We start from the raw sequence: 20,303 nt of genomic DNA, 5'->3' as shown, positions 1-20,303 counted from the left end.
GCCCCAATTTCAGTGGTCAGACTGGAGGGGCTCACCACCGTTTGGGGCAGAGGCCTAGATGTTTGGTCTCTGTTCCTTGTTTCAGCTCTCCCACTCCTTAAGAAGGTCCTCCTGGTAGCTTATCCACTTAGATCCTCTGGTTTGGCGAGGCTGTTTCTGAATGCCAGATTGATCCATAATAAGACCGTGGGACTTCCTTACCTTGTTTCCACAAACTGTACTTTCTGCAGGAGCTGTAACAAGGTTCAAATTATTGCTTTATCCCATTTCTACCCCACTAATGAGCTCTCTTTCTCCCCACATGGACCCTGTGAGGGAGGTCAGGCTGAGAGTCTGTAAGTGGCCCAAGGTCACCCCATCAGCTTCCTGGCACGGAGGGGATTTGAACCCTGGCCTCTCCCAGGGCCTGATCCAAAGCTCTAACCACTACACCACCATACCCTCCAACATTTCTTAAATGAAATTAGGGACATCTGAAGGAAAAGCGGGACGCTCTGGGATCAAATTAGAAACCGAGACAGCTTCTATAAATCCAGGACTGTCCCTGGAAAACTGGGGCACTTGGAGGGTCTTCCCCACACTTGCTCCATCCCCCCTTGTCTCCCTTTCCCAAATGATTCCCAGGACTCTGGGGTTAAATCCCCTATATACCTACAGGCTCGCTCGACCAATTCCCTTTGTCCTTTGGAAGCTTTTGGCATGAGTTCATGTTTAAACACAATAGGCCAGCCTAACGCTGCCGTCATGTTTGCAGAGACCACGAGCCCAGAAGAAAAACATCCTGCCGCTCCGAAGAGGGGAATCGAGCCCCCATTCTGGGGGCTTTCGTGGGACGGTATTGTTTCTGCGCTGAAAACCAGAGCCTGCAATTCCTCTCCAGTTTAATCAGCCTGCCCGCCTCCGCCTCCTCCTCCTCCCAGCAGATTGTTGGGGACGCCTCCAAAGTGCAGGAGACCAACCCAGGCGCCTGGGACTGAAACCAGAGGCGCGTGAGGCCACACTTTGCCTTTCCTTTTCGAGAAACCCCAAGGGGCACCCGGCGTCTCATCCGCGCCGAAGAAGTAAAGACTAACTCGCTTTCAACGCAGCTCACATCCACAGAAGCGACGGCGCGCACCGCGGACCCCGCGCAGCTCAAGGGGGCCCGGATCCCCCTGGCGCGCACTTTGTTCTCGCGGCGCAGTTGCTCGCACCTTCCCAGCCCAATTAGCCCAGAGGCACCTTCCATTGGCCAGCTCCAACCCTTTACCCCAGGCTCTCATTTGCAACCAGCGACGTCCATCAAAGTGGGTGGTTTGTGTGTGTTTGCCCTCCCCCGCTCCCCTTTCATCTTCAGTTGTAAAAGAGTTCCCGCTGCAGGTAATAACCGCGCGGTGCAGGCGGACTTTGTCTCTTGCCTGGAAAGAGGAAAAGGGCGAAGCGCGCTAGAGCGCACAGGCAGAGCGCCTGGGACGCGCGTCCTGCTTGGCTTCCAGGAGAAAGAAAACTTTCGGAAGCTTTTCTCAAAAAGATATCCCTTTTCCGTTTGTTCCTTTCCCCACGCCCGGCCCGTCTTGCGCATCAGCAGCCGCCGCGAAAGAGGAGCCACTCGCTACGCCCGGAGGCTTCGGCAAGAGTGCGCCGCCGGTGGCTCAGCTCCCGCCGCCGTCCCCGCTCCTTTGCGCCCTGTCCTGCCCATCAGCAGGTTGTTGGCGAGGGCTGGGCTGCCTCGAGGACGAGAAGGAGGCTGCCGCCGCCGCCGCCGCCGCTTTTGCAAGCAGGAGCGCCGCAGGAGGGCGACTGATCGCGACCCGCGTGTGCGCGTCCCTCCCCGCCGCAGCCCAGGGGGAGGGGAGAGAGGAGATGAGCCTCGTATTGTTTCCCTCGTAAGCCAGTCCGCCCGGGCTATGGGCTCCTCGCCTTTGTTCCCCGCGTGAGCGCAACCAGCTCCAGCCAAAGGCAAACGGAGGAGCCCGCCTCCTCCTCCTCCTCTTCGGGGAGCAACATGGACGTGACCATTTCCGAACTCATGGAGCTCTTTCTGCAGAGCCCCTTGGTGACCTGGGTGAGTTTTTGCAAAGACGCCGCCGTCGCCGCGTTGCTGTTGTTGTTGTTAGCAGTTGTTGCCGGGGCGGGGGGCGGGCTGAGCGCCTCTCTGGCGGAGGAAATCGCCTTTCCTCGTGGGGCTCCTAGGAGAGGCCACCCAGGAAAGGGGGTCGATTTGGGTGGGGAGGGAGAGAGGAGCGACTTGTTGGGGCCCCTTGGGAAAACACCAACGCGGAAAGTGTGCTTGTTGCCTTGCTTTTGTTGGCGCTGCTTTCCTCTCGGTTTCCGGAAGGAAAGAAGTTGATGGAGTTTGAAGTGGGTGCCTTGTGCTCCCAAGTAATCCCTGCAGGATTACTTTAAAAGAGAGAGAGAGGAGAAAGAGTGTTAGATTTCCTTATTACCTAACTTGTCACAAAAGTGGGTTTTCCAAATTAAAAGTTCTTTTATTTTCTTTCAAGCCATGGAACTGTGTTTGGAAATGGTCCATTCATTGTGTTCTTTAAAAAAAGAGAGCTATCTGTGACCAGGCTCATTCATGTTCTGGGATAAAAGATTCCTTTCTCTTTTATGGGATGTGGCACCTTGCTTTCCGGCAAGGTGTCGGAAACCCTAAAAGGAAAGAGGGAGTGGACCCCTTAATCTTTTAAACTAGAAGCGCTTGTGCATTGTGACTGTTGAGGCTGCTTTGGCTTTGATGCTGCCCAGATAAAGCTTCTCTACAAGAAGAGTAGCGGCATTCAAACCCCACCAAGATCACCAGGAGATTCCCTTTTGAAAGCCATAATTGGCCATAGCTTCCTCTCCCTCGCACACTTCTGTTGTGCCCACATGCCGAAGAAGACATGTGCATGATTGTCACCAAGGGCCGTGGTCTTCCTGTGGTTTGTGTGCTGCTTCCTGTGCAGAAATCCTGCTTAGCACTGGAGGTTCAACCATGAAGGCAGATGGGGCACTGCCCTGCGGACCTCATTCTACCCATAATTCTACCCATAACCAGCCCCACCCACCGGCCTTCTTACTTACTGCCAGTCTAAGGAGTGGCTCTGCTTGCCAGCTTCCTCCTCCTTGATCTCAGCGGTGCCCTTGCAGAACTCTGCAAGGAAGAGGATTGGGGGCAAAATTAGGAATGAGTTGGCCTTGCCTGTCATTGGTTCTGGCTCCAGCTCCTGTTGGTCTCCCTAAGCTTCCACCCCACAAGTTCCAAAGGGCACCAGCGACCACTGCTACTGTCTTTGGGAATTCATGGCATTGTCTCCTTTCCAACACATAATCCTTCCTTCCTTGGAGCGGGAGTTTACAAAGGAAGGGGACATCGGATTTCACTTACACAGTACATGCTAGTGACTTTTTCTGGTGTGCCCCCTCCCCCCTGGACCTTTCATCCAGGGCAAGAGAAGTTTTTTGAGGTTGGCCTTTGGAGCCAGTGCAGTTTTAAGGCAGAAACAGTCAGCAAAACCTTGCTTGGAACAGAAGGAGAGCTAGTTGAAGGAGAAATAATTGAAAAGGAAAGGTAGCATGTGCTCTTTCGCCCCACTTGAAGCCTAATATGGTCCATGTGTTTAACTCTCCAGTTGAAATCAACTGGACCAAAAAGCGCCTCACCTGAAACTGGATTGTGGCTGTGAGGTGTGGAAGGAAATGAAGGATGATCAATGATCAAATGCACATCCCTTTGCCCTAAGCGTGAGGATTTCCCCAGTCTTGGTTGACCTATGCTGAATTTACACATGCAGTGGTAGAACTGACTGCACTACTTCAGGCAGTAGGGTAGGGACCAGCATTTTTCAATACTCCCCTGCATATACTCCCTGTACAGGGCCAAGCCACGTGTTAGCCAAGGTGTCTCAGGTGGCAGGTTTGGAGAAGCAGTGGATCAATTCCTCACCTGGCTCACCTGCCTGCCTGCAGAGCTGCCCATCTCCATTTTGCTGAGTGGCTACTGACCTTGCTCCTGTGGCCTGGACAACAGCAGTGTAGTGGCCGTGCTCCGAAGGGTTCTCCTGGTCACCACTTCATCTGATCATGGGTCCTTTCTTAAGGGAGAGCCACTGTGGATGAGGCAGCTCTGACAGTAGTAGGCAGTAGCATTTGGTGCTGCAAACAGGACATTGGTGGAGATAATCTTCAGGGCTGGCTCACTCTGAGTAAGGTCTCTTTGTTCCTCTGAATGTTAGGTGAGCAAAATGCCCCCAAGGAGGCTTAGGCTTCAACCTTTCTCCCCAAGTTGTTACCTACTTGCGTGGAGTTGTTACATAGAGGAGGGTTCAAAAAAGCTCTCTCCTGCCTGATGTCAGACGGGGTGCAGTCCGTTCTACCACATCAGCAGTCTACCATCTGATTTCTAGACCGGCCACAACACCTCATGCCATCTGGTGTGCCATAATAAATTAATAGCAGCAAGCAACGCGTACCAGGCCTGTAGAAGAGGGCAAACTTTTCAGGTCATGTTGTTCTCTTTTTTTAACGTATATGTGTCAAGAAGATTAATTGCGGAATGGAAATTGGTTTAAGTAAGATCTTGGAAGGAATCGAGACAATGCCAACTGCTATTGAGATGGATTTGTAGCAGAAATAATGGTGGGTGTTTCCTTAAAGTTAGTGGATACTTTTCTCAGGCATCTTTGCTAACATGACTGAAGGTGACGGGGGCAAAGTTGCAAAGTGTTGTCCCCCCCCCCTTTTTGAGACCATTTCCTAATAAAGCTTTTTTTTCTGGCAGGTGAAAACATTTGGACCATTAGGGAACGATAATGAAGACAAGCTCGCCATGTATATGGACCTTGCTGATGGAGTCTTCCTGAACAAAATAATGCTGCAAGTGTGAGTTACAACTAAAGGGATGAGTGGGGAAACTATGCTTTCAGAACTGGTGGAATGAAAACATTTGTAATGAAAGTCAATGCTATCGATTCAGCACCCTAGTTTCGTGGGTGGCTGTTGCTGCCTCTTTCCTCCTGGGAAAATTAATCATGGTTCACCTTTGGCTTTTGATTGACTTGCTCTTCTGTGCTGTCGCTGAGGGCTTTTCAAAGCCTGAGGTTCCATCACTCAATAGCAAAGTGCACACACTCTTGGGAAGCACATGGTTCCAAGTTCAAATCCTGGCATCTCCAGTTAGAGCAGAGGTGAAGGGCCTGCGGTTGCCCAGTTGGCTTTGAACTGAAGTTCCCACCATTGCTGACTGTTGGTCATACTGGCTGGGGCTGATGGGAGTTGGTGTGCAGCAGTATTTGGCAGGCTGCATGTTCCCCACTGTTGAGTTAAAGGCTCTTGGGACCAGGTATGGGAAAGCTACCTGAGACCTTAGAGAACAACTGCCAGTTGATGCACTAGATGCTAGATGCGAAAGTACAAGACAGCTTCATAATGCCCAAGAGATGCTTAGATGCCGGGAATGGGGAGAGGTTGGCTTTTAAAAAAGGGAAAAAAGGTCACGCCTTTTTATTCAATTTATTCAATAATTCAATTTAGACAGAGAGAACCTTTTCTTTTTTAAACATGAAGTTTGAATGTTCTGAATGTGCTGTCCTGCCAGAAGCAGGGTGTGATATATCAGACAATTTTAGTAGCCTATTGTTCATAAAGCTTTTGCAATCATAAAATCCTTTAGACGTTAACCTAAAATGGTAACGGAGAGAGGGAGGAAACAGTGGTGCCTGGGGAAATATTAATTTGTGCATAAGTGTCTTTTCTTTCTTTCTGTCTCTGAGCTCAGTTAAGCCTAATTTTGACCACATCCCTTCCTGTTACGGATTCTGTAACATGATGAAACAACCTGTTTCATGTGAGCTTTGTGCTTGGCTTGAAACACAGCCACGTTTCAGAAGAGTTTAATCTCAGCAGAATATGTGGACTTGTGATCTTCTTGCCTTAAAGAAAGGTGTAATGTTGTCTTCACTCTCTTAATTCAGTTATCACCAAGCGTCATGTCAGTGTAAACGTTCACAGGTTCGCAGGTCTCCAGAAATACAAAGTTAGTCAGATGTGAAACATGTTTTTAGAGTGGGGACTGTCAGAGCACCTCAGCAGAGCTGGTTTTGCTTTTCCTTGTAGTGGAGTTTTCCGGGGCCAGTGTTGGCAGTGTGCCCAGTTGTGCCTCAGGATCAATGAAATTAAAACCTTACTCCCGAAGGGTTGCATCTGTTTAACAAGAAACCAGAACTGTAGCTTTTGTGTACATCCAGCCTAACCTTGCTGCAAAGGTGGTCACAGCTACTGCCTATGACTTTTGCCTTTCATGTCAAGACATTTAGATTCTGCACAGCAGTTACTGCTTTGCTTGTAAATCAGAGGAGGCCTTTTCTCCTCTGCTTCCCACCAACTCCTAAATTGTTTTTTATTGCTTCAGAGAAAGGAATGAATCTGAGTTTCTAGTGCAGACTCATCAGTTTTTCAGGCCTGGTGTAAAACTGTCTTTTAAAGTGTTTGGCTCAATACCTTTTAGTGCTACTGATTTCAGATTTGACAGCGTATTTTTTGACTGACTGAGATAATGTAGGTTATTTTGGCATGTGAGCACTCCCTTTGCTTCCTGCTTTGAGCATCAGTGCAGTAAGGTGCCAATCCCCTGCTGTTAAATAGTCTGAATGCTTCTGGGTTTTTCTTGCCAATTTTATGTGAAATTACATCTGCAATTGGACACTGCATTTCACTGGTGAAATGTATTACCTAGGTGCCATCTTGGAAGGTGGGCTTCGACTCTGTATTTCCCTGATTGCAGCTCACTTCAGGTTGCAGCCAGACTGTGTTTGCAGAAACTGGAAACAGAGAAGGCAGTATTATTATTTCTGCTATTGCTGATTTATCTAAGAGCTGGAGTGAATGGGTCTTGGTTGGAAATGGATGCAAATACTGCCTCGTGCATTTTTATTTTTATTTTAATCATTGCTTCCCTATTTGTAAAAAGGCAGTGACATGAATATTATCTTATTCATTCCTTCAAGGCTGAGTGGTGGAAATTGATTCTCATTTTATCATTGTGGGTGGAATAGAACTAAAAGTGACCCGTTTTTTGTACCATTAGCTGAGTTCTGCATTTGCACGTATACTTTTAACTGATCCAACACCAATCTAAAAAAAAGATTTTAAAAAAATATTATTATCAAAGATCCAAGTTTGGAGAGAGTGTGTGTGTGTGTCATTTTCTTCTTTTAAGTGCAATAATCTTATCCTCACTTTCCTGAAAGGAAGCCTTGTTGAATTCAGTGGGGCTCATTTCTGAGTACACATGTATAAGATTGTGCTGCATTTTGTTTCATGTAGGATGCAATATAAGGATGCGGGTGGCGCTGTGGGTTAAACTACAGAGCCTAGGACTTGCCGATCAGAAGGTCGGCAGTTCGAATCCCTGTGACAGGGTGAGCTCCCGTTGCTTGGTCCCTGCTCCTGCCCACCTAGCAGTTTGAAAGCACATCAAAGTGCAAGTAGATAAATAGGTACCGCTCCAGTGGAAAGGTAAACAGCATTTCCGTGTGCTGCTCTGGTTCACCAGAAGCGGCTTAGTCATGCTGGCCACATGACCTGGAAGCTGTACGCCGGCTCCCTCGGCCAGTAAAGTGAGATGAGTGCTGGAACCCAAGAGTCGTCTGGGACTGGGGTCCCTTTACCTTTACCTTTTGGATGCAATATGGTACTATTATACATTTAAAAGAAGCTCAGTAGGTAGGTAAGTCTGCTAAATTTCGTTCTTAGAGAGTGTGTGTGTATATCAGAACTGCAACTTGGTGGTTAGACAGCTGGGCAACCTCCCTGAAGATGCTGTGTGTCTGACTGATGGACCTTTTTCCATGTAGAACACACAGCTTTAAAAGATTAACTAATCCATTGGGATAGAGAATGCAAGGATGGCTAGTCAAATGAGTTTCTTGTGTATGCTCCAGGGACTGATTAAACTTCAGTAGCTCTCATGACCTTAAAAGGCTTCGGATAGACTTTTTCTCTCTCTTCTCTCTCTCTCTCTCTCTCTCTCTCTCTCTCTCTCTCTCCATAATGCCATAGCCAATTTAAATTACTGCTATGAAGTGTGCACACACACTCTACCCACGCCTTGCAAGTTGAGACATAATTGAATATCTTTATCTCGTACAGAATTTTTAGGGAACTATCTATTGATCTTATAAAGCGAATGCATGGGTGGGCAGAAGGGAGATGTAGATTTCTGGGTGATTTTCGGTAGATTGCAGGGCTGTCCCTGGAGGGGGGCAGCTGCCCCCCCCAGTCAAGTCAATAAATAAGAATACTTAACTAACTGACTAATTGCATCACAGATAACTCGGTTCTGTGCCCCCCCCTCACATAATGCCTGCTCCTCCAATAAATCCTGTGTGCTCATGTGCAGAGCTCAGGACAAATTATATTGTATGGGGCTCTCCTTTGCTTTCCTCTCCCCTCTACCTCTACTGTGCTCCACCTCTTTATGTTGGTGATAGTGGCAGACTCTGGGGGAAATAGTGGCAGCTACACTCTCTAAGACCACTTATAAAATCTGAAGGTAGAGTCGAGTCCCAGGAGCTACTATGATTGGGTAAGGGTGGCTGGAAGGAGACAGGTGTTCAGATATGGGGAAGTTATTCTTCCCCCGAAACACCAGGATTCATATGAAAGCAATTGAATCACCAGCAAATTCATTTATTTTAATTAAAAGTTTATTGGCACAAACACATACAGATTGAACACAATAAAAATAAGGGTAAAGGGACCCCTGACCGTTAGGTCCAGTCGTGGCCGACTCTGGGGTTTCGACGCTCATCTCGCATTACTGGCCGAGGGAGCCGGCGTACAGCTTCCGGGTCATGTGGCCAGCATGACTAAGCCGCTTCTGGCGAACCAGAGCAGCGCACGGAAACGCCATTTATCTTCCCGCTGGAGCGGTACCTATTTATCTACTTGCACTTTGACGTGCTTTCGAACTGCTAGGTTGGCAGGAACTGGGACCGAGCAACGGGAGCTCACCCCATCGCAGGGATTCGAACCGCCGACCTTCTGATCGGCAAGTCCTAGGCTCTGTGGTTTAGACCACAGCGCCACCCGCGTCCTTCCACAGCGCCACCTGCGTGAGAGAAGAAAAACAAAACACAGATACAGAGGAGGTTTTAAAAAAACAACAACCCAAGAAACTACTGAAAATAATGTTCAGCATTCAATTGTTGCCTGGGAGAAGAAAAGGTGGGTCAACTGAGTTCTCAATAAAACCTCTCCACGTACTTGTCTGTAGAGCAGGGGGTTTAGTGGGCTGTCCAACTGAGTTAGCATAGGAGAGAAATTTATCAGCAAATTTGGAACAACGAAAAGCAAGTTACTCTTCACACAATGGATTGTCACAAGGTGTGCTGCTGGGCCAGCCGCTTGGATGGCTTTGAAAGGGTTCAGATAAAGTAATGGGAGGTTGGTATAGCCAGTGACTGCTGTTCATAAGCACAGAAAGTACTTCCTCTGGACAAAGAGACAAGGGTGGCCTCCTGGCATCCTAGCCTTGGCATTGCTAGAGGGTGTACTGTTGTCACCACTTATCCCTGTTCTATGGGGCCTGCATGGCTATTACTGTCCTAATCAGAAACATGTTTTGCTCATGCTGGATAACAGATATAAAGCAAAATTCCCAAATGGCTTTGTCAACTTTTGAGAAAACATTTGCATGGTCACTCCACCCAGTGAATGGAATTTGACATTTGTACGTGCTGGGGGAAGGGGAGTGCAACAACCACTGCGAATACCTGATACAGTCTCCTCTGCTTTTAAATGGAGGGCTAGATAACTTGGGTCTCCAGCTGCTTTCGAACTGCAGTTCCCATCATCCTTGACTACTGCTCTGGCTAGCTAGGGATGGTGGGAGTTGTTGTTCAAAAACAGCTGGAGACCCAAGTTTGGGAAACACTGGGTTAGAACAATGTTGTCGGACTCCGCAATTCCCAACACACCTGACTGTTGACTATGCTGGCAAGGGATTATGGGAGCTGGAGTCCAACAGCCTCTGGAGGGCCACCGTTTATTTAAAGTACAGTGGTACCTTGGGTTAAGAACTTAATTCGTTCTGGAGGTCTGTTCTTAACCTGAAACTGATCTTAACCTGAGATACCACTTTAGCTAATGGGGCCTCCCGCTGCCGCCACGCGATTTCTGTTCTCATCCTGAAACAAAGTTCTTAACCTGAGGTACTATTTCTGGGTTAGCAGAGTCTGTAACCTGAAGTGTCTGTAACCCGAGGTACCACTGTATTCTGGACATCTTGATGGGAGCAAACACGGTGTGGCTGTCTCTCCACCATTGTCTGCTTTGTGCGCTTCCCAGAGGTACTTGTCTGGATGGCGTTCGGAGAGAGTGTCGTAGACCTTTGGTCTGGCAAAGCAGTTCATCCATTTTCATATTATGGTCTCGCCGTGCATAGTCATCCAACTGAGACCAAGGTGAAGGACAGCCGGCAAATTGATGCCTGTAAGACAATCTACTTCTATCCCTCCTGTGTTTCATAGGCATGTCTGTTTTGCCAGTATCTGCACTTAATATTTTATTAACCGCTTCCCAGGTGGTAAGCTGGAGAACCATACCTTAGCCATTGTTCCAGGGGCAGGGGCTTGTTATACAAGGAGAGTTCAACAAGTTATATTGCTTGTCTTTCATTGTCCCCTGTATCATAGCTTCCTTACTGATCTCACTGGGCGGCCAGTAAAATATTTGTGAACCCAAAACTAATGATTAGATGGTCAGTTCTTAGTGAACACTACTGAAAATTACCAGAAGACTCTTAAAACACAGACAGCCATTCTTGCATTCCCTCCTCACCATTCCCTGTGTAAGTTTCATATGGCAGAGTGGCCATGGAAACACTTTCAAGGAGTTTCACATAACAACTGTTGTGTGCTGAGTTCTTTTATTCCTAGCTAGAGAAAGCAATAACCATATACGCCCCACATAATAAGGACAGCTGTAGAGAAATGACTAAACTGTATAGGCTCTAAATAGTGCTGAAACCAGGATGTGGTGAGATCAGCAGCTGCCCATCACCAGAAGATAGGTGCATGCTTTCAGCTGCTCATCATAAGTACAATGTTGCACGCCAGATCTTGAACACAGGAGCAGGTCAGGAAACTATTGTCCAAGTTAGGGCAGCAGCTGGGACACTCTCACAAACTGAGTGCATAATGCTGGCCAAATTATTTTGGGAACAGAGACAGATTTCCCAGAGTGGGATTTTCTATCTGGCGGCGGGGAGGCATTAATAAATTGAAATCCATTTCCTGCCCTTTATTTATAAATATTTATATCTTCTTTTTCTTTGGTGATCACTCGTAGCTGAGTAAGATTGTCTTCCATAAACATGGCCTGATGCTGGTTTATAGCAGTATTTTTTATTGATGGCCAAAATCAGATTGCCCCACTTTGCCCAATGGCTCAAAGGATTCACTCTTGTGCTTTGCACAATATGGCTTAGCTATGTTAAGTCCCCATAAATGTGCAATAAAATGCTTAATAAACTCACCTGCTCCCAGAATAATAAATAACTAAATAAAAATGGGTGCAATAATAAGCTAATAAGAGCTTGAAAATATTGAAACAGGCATCTGTGTTAAATGCTTTGGAATTTCTGATGCAATAGGATAGAATTGTGCTCATGAGATGCTCCTGTCAGCAGAAGTGGGGAGCTGGCTTTCACTGATATCACCTTCCCCCTTAGTCCCTTGAAAATCTGTTCCAGAGCATCGGAGGACTGTTCAGCACAGCGTGAAAGGTGGTTCAAGGTACTGTAGGGAAAGGGAGGATCACAAATAAATGCTACCAAAGGCTGTTCCAGTGGGGGAACTTCCACTGGATCCCAGTTCCTTCTGAAAATGGAAGGAGCCATTTTGTTCACAAATGGTTGGTTGGAATCCCAGACATACATCTTTTGAACTGTTCCCCGGGGAACCTGGAGGTTCATCGGAAGCTTCTCAGCAGGGTTCCTCACCATAAAGATAAGAAAGAGTGGACAGCTCTGCCCACCACACCTGCTATTTCCCCCCTGGCTTGTGCAGCTACCGCAGAGCGTTTGTTTTGTTTTAGAACCCGCTCTCAGCTCATCTACGAGGCACTGACGGGAGTGAACTGGTTTTTCTACTGCCTACCTCTACTGAGCGTGTCTCCTATTTATATTATTTATATAATATAATATCCTGCATCTCAAACACAACGGTTCTTGAGGCGAGTAAAATGCTCCCTGAAATTCTCTCTTAATGTATCAGAGTTTCTTAGCAGGTGAGTCAATGAGGAAAAGGTTCCCTGAAATAGAGAATAGCATTTTCCGGCTTTTGAAAGTTTACTCAAGCCTCTGTAGAAGCTCTTTGAACAAAAACAATTTCCGCACCTATTTGGTATTTCAGTTAATCTTGGCATTTTTAGCATAAAGGTTAGACATGAGCTTGTTTTTCCATCATGTTCTTTCCAGTACACTACACTACACTGTGATTATAATTGCAAGCAATAGAAAACTGGCCTTCGGAAGTCGTTTATCTTTCATGGCTGTAGTACAAGCAGTGGCAGGTGCCAAATATCCTAAATCAGTGTGTTTTCTTTTACTTTCTGTTGACTCAGGACAGTGAGCTAACAGGTACTGGCTCCGTTGAATAGCCAGAAGAGCCTGTTGATATGCATATAAAACAATGTGGAAATGTGAACAAATCTGTGAAACCTCTGCTTGTTCAGTTCCCCACCCCCAACTTTGATATATTTATTATAGGCATTTGCAACCTGCTCTTTAGCCAAAGCTCCCCAACCAGAGAAGCTCCCATGCCCCAAATTTATTATATAAACAAAGACAAGAACAACCCACAGTCCCTTTCAACTCCCAGAATTCCAAAAGTGCACCTGAACCCAGACAGGCTTCTAACCCAGACAGGCTTCTGGATTAGGTCATGTTTGATGCTGAGAGCTCAGTTGGCAGGCTCTCTGAGAGTTAAATGATTGAGTTCATATATTCTAAAATTAAAGGAAAGGCGAACAAAAGAATTTTGGGCCCACAGGGCACATGGCTGTGATGTGAATTTGCCAGAGTGTGGTGTTCACACGCTATGCCTCCTGGTGCAATTTGTTTTCCTTTTGTTTTTAAAACTTACTCATCTCCCGTATATCAGTTTCCAAACTTTCTTCCCTACAGACCACCTAATGGGTTTTCTACCTGTTGGAGCAATTGTAATGTCTTTGCACTTCAACCCTGGCTTTAGACATGATTGGGAGGAACCCACACTTGAAGATAATGGTCTGCTGCTGTCATGTAGTTTGGACATTACTCGTGTCTGGTATCATCACGGGCAGGGAAGAGATTTTATTTATTTATTAATAAATTTATTTATTTGGTTTTTCAGCTTAAAATTTTATAATCACATATACAACATACAACATAAAAACAAGATTCCAAAGAATCTCCTGGACTTCCCTCCTCCCCTTTCGTGGGTCCTATTGTTAGTCATTTCCTCCCGTATCTTTTATAATAATCCAAGTCTTTTACACCTCCGTTATGTCCAAAATTCACCATTAAACTACAAGTATTCCAATCCTACTAACGATTTTAGCTGTTCACAATGGTTTTTAAGATAATTTATAAATTCCCCCCATTCCTTATTAAAATTTTGGTCTTCCTGATTTCTGATACTTCCGGTCATTTTTGCCATTTCGGCATAATCCATCAACTTAATGGGCAGGGGAAGAGATTTAGCCCCCCCCTCAAAGTAGCCCTTTACTCCCCTGCCAGTGAATAGCTGGCAGGGGAGTAAAACCTCCACTGTGAGTGGAAGCAAATCTTGCCCATCGCCCCTGGAAATGGGGAAGCCAACCCACTCGTGACACAGCAGATTTGGGAGTAAACACTGTTCCTTCTCCTTTCCCCCTTTCAAACATTTCCAGTGTAGGAGGGGTGTGTTGGTTTTTCCTATGTTTTCCCAGCTTGGTGGGCTATTGGTAGTGAGGAAAACATTTATCCTCTCTCAGGCAATGCAGGTCCATGCTTGGTTTGGGGGAAGATGAGCGCCTTGGGTTTGGAAAGGAGACCTTGTGCCCCTTGTGCCATCCATGGCAACTGCTTTCCCCTCCTTTTCCTCCCCTTCCCCATTCAACCTTGATGGTTCATCTTGCTACAAGTTAATACAGTCATACCTTGGGTTGCGAAGGTGATCCGTGCGGGAGGCATGTTCGCAACCCGCATGCGCATGGTGCGATTTGGCACTTCTGCACATGCATGTGACGCCATTTTGTGTTTCTGTGCATGTGCAAGCACCAAAACCTGGAAGTACTTCCGGGTACTTCCGGGTTCAACACGGCCCACAACCCGAAAACGCGCAACCCGAAGCGTTCATAACCCGAGGTACAACTGTAAAGCCCAAAGTACTATATAGACAAACCTGAGTTAAAGGGGAAGTGGTCTGATGAAATGCTGCGCTGCAGAGTCTTAATGCTGCTGCTCCAAGGCCAAACTTTGCCTTTTGTGATGGAGCCAGTTTAACAGCCACCAGTCTTGACAACCTAGAACCAAAAGCCTTTGGGTTCTAATCTTTCCCAGACATCTTTGAAAGCCTCAAGCTTTTGCTTGTTGCCATTGCCTGTTTTATTTTAAATATTATTATTCATTAGATCTCTGGCATGTGGATGAATTGGATTGAGCTCCTTGTAAGGAGAGCTTTCCCTGTTTTGTTTGTGAGCAGCACAGCTGGGCCTCTTGTGCCCTGTTTTCATGCTGGGCAAAGGGACAGATTCCACCATTTGGTAGATCAGTCCTGGTGGCTGCACCAGCAGTTTCCTCTCAGTCATGGAAATCGCCTCTGAGGAAGGCTGGGACTGTGTGAGGATGGGGAATTTGTTTAAAAACCAGCTCTGAATTTAAAATTTCAGCCTTGTGCACCTGATTTGATAAGACTTGGTGAGTAGCTTGGGGTAAAAAACTAACCAAGTGTAAAATGATCACATTGTTACAACAGCTCTTACACAACTGAGGTTTAAATACCGTGAAACAATCTGTTTTCCTTTAAGGTAAAAAAGACTTCCTTAACTGAGAAATACTCAGGGTTAGGCTGCCAATGTGCTTGCCTTTGTGAAAGACTTCATTTGTCCGTTTCTTTATTATATAACCGCTACTGCTGTTTAATTTTTGCACATAAAACATATAGCAAGCTAGGTGCTTTTCAAACAAGACAGTTTCTGACTAGTCTATGCATACAGTAGAAAGAATATTGAAGGGGTTGACTTGTATCTGGAAGCCGCCCAGAGTGACTGGGGTATAAATAATAACCTCATTATCATCATCACCATTATCACTTCAGTCTGTAGATGAGCGAGTCACCTTTTTATTCTGCCTGTTAAGTGGGGAAACAAGTACAATGGTGATATGTCATAGCTGGCTCTTTCTTTCTTTCTTTCTTTCTTTCTTTCTTTCTTTCTTTCTTTCTTTGTTTAATTTTTTTTAAAAAAACTGCAGTTCTTTACTTGGTAGAACATAGAAAAACAGCCTTCCTATTTGCATTCTGAAGTGATACTGTTTACAGTACAACAGTATGGTGGTACCTCTGGTTACATACGCTTCAGGTTACAGACTCCGCTAACCCAGAAATAGTACCTCGGGTTAAGAACTTTGCTTCAGGACGAGAACAGAAATCGTGCTCCGGCAGCGCGGCGGCAGCAGGAGGCCCCATTAGCTAAAGTGGTGCTTAAGGTTAAGAACAGTTTCATCTTAAAAACGGACCTCTGGAACGAATTAAGTACTTAACCCGAGGTACCACTGTACAGCACTGTATAGTCTACTCTATTACCCCATTACCTTGGGAAGCATGGTATCAAAGTCATTATACATGTTAAGTAGAATGAGATGTTTGTATTTTGGACCACGAAATTTCATTCTGCAAGTAGTAGTTTTAATTTTGGAATATTGTCTATAGGACTCCCTATATGTAGTGAAACTAGCACAATTCTCTCTCTCTCTCTCTCTCTCTCTCTCTCTCTCTCTCTGTGTGTGTGTGTGTGTGTGTGTGTGTGTGTGTGTAAAGGCTAGGTTAACACTTTTAGTTCTCCAGCTATCTATTTTGAAATCTCAACCTTGCACCTTCAGCCTGAAATAGACCACTTCTGAATCCTAGCACCTCATTCTATCTAACTTGTAGAATGACCTTGTGATTACGAAGGTCAAAGAGGTTATGGAATTTACAATGGGTTTGGATATTTCGGGAAGTAGCAAAGGAGCAAATAAAGGGCAATTGAGGGACATAGCAAAGATACTGTTTAAACAACAAAGTAATTACTGAATTCCTTTGGATTTCCTAAAATCCCAGCCTTCCTCTTTCAGAGATCCGCGACCCACAAACCAGCGTGTCAACAAGCATGTCAACAATGATGTCAACCTACGGATTCAAAACCTCACCATCTTGGTCAGAAACATCAAGACCTATTATCAGGTATATCTTATGTACTTTTTGTGCCTGGTATGCTGAAGAGACATTTGCCACAGGAAATAAAAGAGGAAGTGGTCTGTGATGAAATGTTTTCAGTTAATGCTCTGATCCTTGCAGCAAATCAGGTGTGGGTGCATTTAAATGGGAAGAGTATTTTAGCTCTACATGACCACACATTCCCTTTTCCACCTCCTGGACTGGTATTGGGTGGTTTGTGTAAATTGTTGGACAGTAGACCTGGCTGCAAACTTGTTGAAAGAAGCTACCTTCAAACTATGTTTTTAAATGTGCATTGCCAATTTCCCAGAAACCCTTGACCTTAGTAGGCTTGCCAAAGAATTCCATAGTTCAACATCCATCACTGATCAATATGTAGTCATTTCCTCTGACATTCTTCTTCATTAATTTACTCTTCTGTGACTTGCATCCAGCTTGAAATGCCTGCAAAATGTATACATGGTCAATACAAAAAAATCCATTAACAGGAACCATGTGTGGCTGTATGAAGGATTTTGGTTTGTGTACTTGGACTATTGGTCTGCTTGAGTAATACGTTTAAAAAGAATGTCACCCCATAGCTCACATTTTAAGAGGACTTCCAGTTTCTGTTTTGCAATAATACTTTGACACAATGGATATCAGGCACACCAACCTCGGCCCCCTGAATATTTGTTTTAAGGGAGCCAGGCCCCCTCAAATTATGGCATCCCTGAGCGTGTCACAGGTTCAGTGGCCAGCTCCTCCAGAGCCCTCGGCCTCCTCTGTCGTGCGCAGTTCGTCACACGAGCATGACACGCGCTGGGCCCTCTCAGTCTTGGGGCAACCTGACACCTCTGATGAATATAATCCAAAAACTTTATGGAAACCAAATATCAAGTCTAAAATAGAATATACAGTAGTATTTTTCTCTAGATGAATGTGACCATCAAATATTAAGCGTCTCATGGTGATTACTATTCTGTACCACCATATCATAGTCAGGCCGGTGTACAATGAAAAGACATGAAATACAATTAAAACCAATGCAAATAAATTTCAAAGTGTCTACCGAGAAAAGAAAAAGCTAAATTAATACGTTAAAGATGTAGGTGGAAGAATTCAGTAGTTAATGCTGCACAGAAAAATAATTGAATAAATTATTTTTTAAAAGTCGGGAAGGCAATCAAACCTGCAAACAAACAGTGGGATTTCCAAAAACAAAATCTGTGGCATCTGTGATATGTTGGAAGGGTTAACTTCTGAGTCTCCTCAGCTATAATGCTTGAATGTGCCATCAATGCAATAATTAGAGCAGCTTCCCTTGTGAAGTGCTCCCATTGTGTAGTGTCTGGGAACTAGCTTTCATTGTTCACCCTCAGTTTGCATATGTTGCAAATGTTCCCATAGAACAGCAGAGGTTGATCAGTCCATGCTTCTCTTGGAGATTCCCTGTTGTGTATAAATTAATTCTGACTACTCAGTTGCGTACTGCTAGAAAGGTCAGGCATGTTTCATTGTTTCTAATGAATTAGGAAAACACACAAGCAGATGCGTGGGTTGCATGCATTCCTGGATCATGCGTGGTTTGTAGTCCTCAAGATATGTAGAAAAACAGAGTTTACCTGTGGGGCTTGTGTGTGTGTGTGTGTGTGTGCTGATGTCCAATTTCATCATACAGTAGATGAACGACTTCACTACAGAAGAGCATGTGGTTCCATCAGGATGGCTATTTTTGCAATGCAGATTACAGTGAAAGTAATGTACTTTATACATGTCGATATTTCTGTCCAGTGCAGAAGCTCTGACTTTCACTCCAAGGTCATTATAGAACCTGGCATGTAGAAATCATGCCTGAGAAGTATTAAATGAAATAATAACAACATATAGAGGTGCCCTAAGATTTTGCCAGTTAATCACTGGCCATCCTGCTATTACATTCCTGCTTTTCAGACAGATGGTTCTCTAAAACACGCAGAGTCAGAGGGCTTGGAAGTTGGTGGAGGAGAGAGAAATAACTCAAAATCAGGCAGCTAACCTGTTCCAGCATCTTACCAGCAGTTCTAGGCTGCTGAATGTATTTTTATACCCTCATAAATCTAGTTGCTATTATTGTAATGTGAATAGTAAAAATCTGCATTTCATAACGTAGGAAGGCTGGTAGCAAGACAGAGTGTGTTTTTGTTTCTTTTTATCCTGTGTCTCCAAATGTCTAATTACGTGGCTTCTTTGTCTTCTTGCTGCTTTTGTCTCTGGAATAGGTTGTGTTCTCTTTCAGAGTGCAGAAAGGGCACTATTAGAACAAGTGTGTTGTTTTTGTTTTTTAAAGTAGAGCAGCTTTTGAAAAACTCCCATGTGGGTTTAGGAAGACCCAGAAAAGACTTCACATTTCGTAACCAATTTCCAGCAGGCCGAACCTAATTTTGTGCCGTATGTAAAACCACTTGTGCCGTCTGATAGTTATCAGAGTAATTTCTCAGAGTAACCCCCTCTCTGCCCTTTTCTTTTTTAAATAAAAGCTTTGGGTGCGCTACATTTTAAGCAGTATCTCCTAATAGCAGGAGGTAAGCTGGGTTAGCAAGGGAAAATGTGATTGATTTAAATTGCAGCCGGGAAAGGGGGCGGGGGGGGGGGGAGGTTCCTGAGAAACAATAGAAGTGAGATTTGCTGCTTCCGCAAGGGAAGTGTGAACTTCAGAATGCCACATTTTTAATTATGGTTTTCCTTTGTCCAGTTCTTTGCTGAACAGCTATATCTTTGTAGGATTGTGTCTTGGGATAAACAAATGTGGCATGTTTAACTTTGTTATTCTTTGGCAGGTGAAATTGCATAGTAGTCACTTTTTTTAAATCCCCCGTTATATTATAATCCTTCAGCTTGGGCTTCTTAAGAGAGCAGGACCAGTAAACCTTTGATCCACCCCCATCTGCCTGAAAATCAGATATGAATACATTCCATAATGTATGTGTTTTGACATTTCCTGTGTTTTGCTTTTTTGGTTCTGAAAGAGAGCACAGCCTTGAAGCCACACTGCCAATTAAAGCATGTTTGGCTCTGTCCCTGGCCTCTGAAGAATTTATGGCTGTAGCAAAATTCTGATCTGAAAATCCATGTAGGGAACCCTGATGAAATTTTTGTCACACTTTGGGTGGTAGCATTTATTATTTCTACAAGAACTGCAGCACTCACAACAGTACTTCTGTTTGTTTATTTGCAAGGTCTCTTGCCCACCCTTCACTATAAGGGCTTGGGGCAGGTTAGAAAGAAAAATAATGTATGATGATAAAAGCAAATAAAACATTTGCAATTATGAAACAAACAAACCCATTCCAGATGGAAGAGAACAGCATAAATTCAGCAAAAGAGGATGGTCCCACAGAAAAAAAAATCCCAACCCACGCCTTAATTGTCAAGTGAAACACAGGCAATTGTAGTATTGCAAGCCATGTTGAGTGTTAGGTAAGACAAGTGTGGCCTTCCAACAAAATGTTGTAGTGTGGAGTGTTCATGTTTAGGGTGCTAACCTGGGAAATTTTGGGAAGAAGGGTGGCATAGAAATGTAACAAATATATTCCCTCTTCTCATAACAATGGTTCACCTCTGATCAGAAAGTATGTACTTAAGATACTGGAATATATTCAAACTAAATTGGGTGAGGGGGGCCACAGTGTATTTTGCGCAAGGGCCGGAGTATGGCTGCCACAGCTTTTTATGCAGTTGTGTTTGAGGCCTAAAGTTGGTGTTGTGCAGCCTGAAAGCCTTACTTTCGCTATACGTTATTCTCCATTGGATCTTGAAGGGAAAATCTTTTTTCCCCCCTTTTGGAACCTCTGGCATTGAATTTATAAGGGATAAAACTAAATGTGAAATACAGATAATTTTATGATGGTCTCAAGCAGG

The 20,303-nt window shown here is 44.9% G+C and overlaps 1 protein-coding gene across 2 annotated transcripts in view; it reads left to right on the top strand.

The window, feature by feature from the left end:
* Positions 1-312: 312 nt before the first annotated feature.
* The window catches only part of CCDC88C (coiled-coil domain containing 88C), a 97,046-nt gene continuing 77,055 nt past the window's right edge, over positions 313-20,303 (top strand). Inside the window, exons 1-3 of one of the 2 annotated variants that reach the window (XM_083609261.1) lie at positions 313-2,044; positions 4,745-4,845; positions 16,322-16,430. In XM_083609261.1, the coding sequence (XP_083465387.1) occupies positions 1,985-2,044; positions 4,745-4,845; positions 16,322-16,430 (270 nt within the window). In that variant the 5' untranslated portion in view covers positions 313-1,984. Of the gene's footprint in view, positions 2,045-4,744; positions 4,846-16,307; positions 16,431-20,303 lie in introns of those variants that run through there. The other variant, XM_083609262.1, reaches the window with a different exon arrangement.

Source organism: Podarcis filfolensis (assembly GCF_964270895.1).
Source record: "Podarcis filfolensis genome assembly, chromosome: 1".
In the NCBI taxonomy this organism is placed as follows: Eukaryota; Metazoa; Chordata; class Lepidosauria; order Squamata; family Lacertidae; genus Podarcis; species Podarcis filfolensis.
This window is presented reverse-complemented; position numbering and strand designations above follow the sequence as displayed.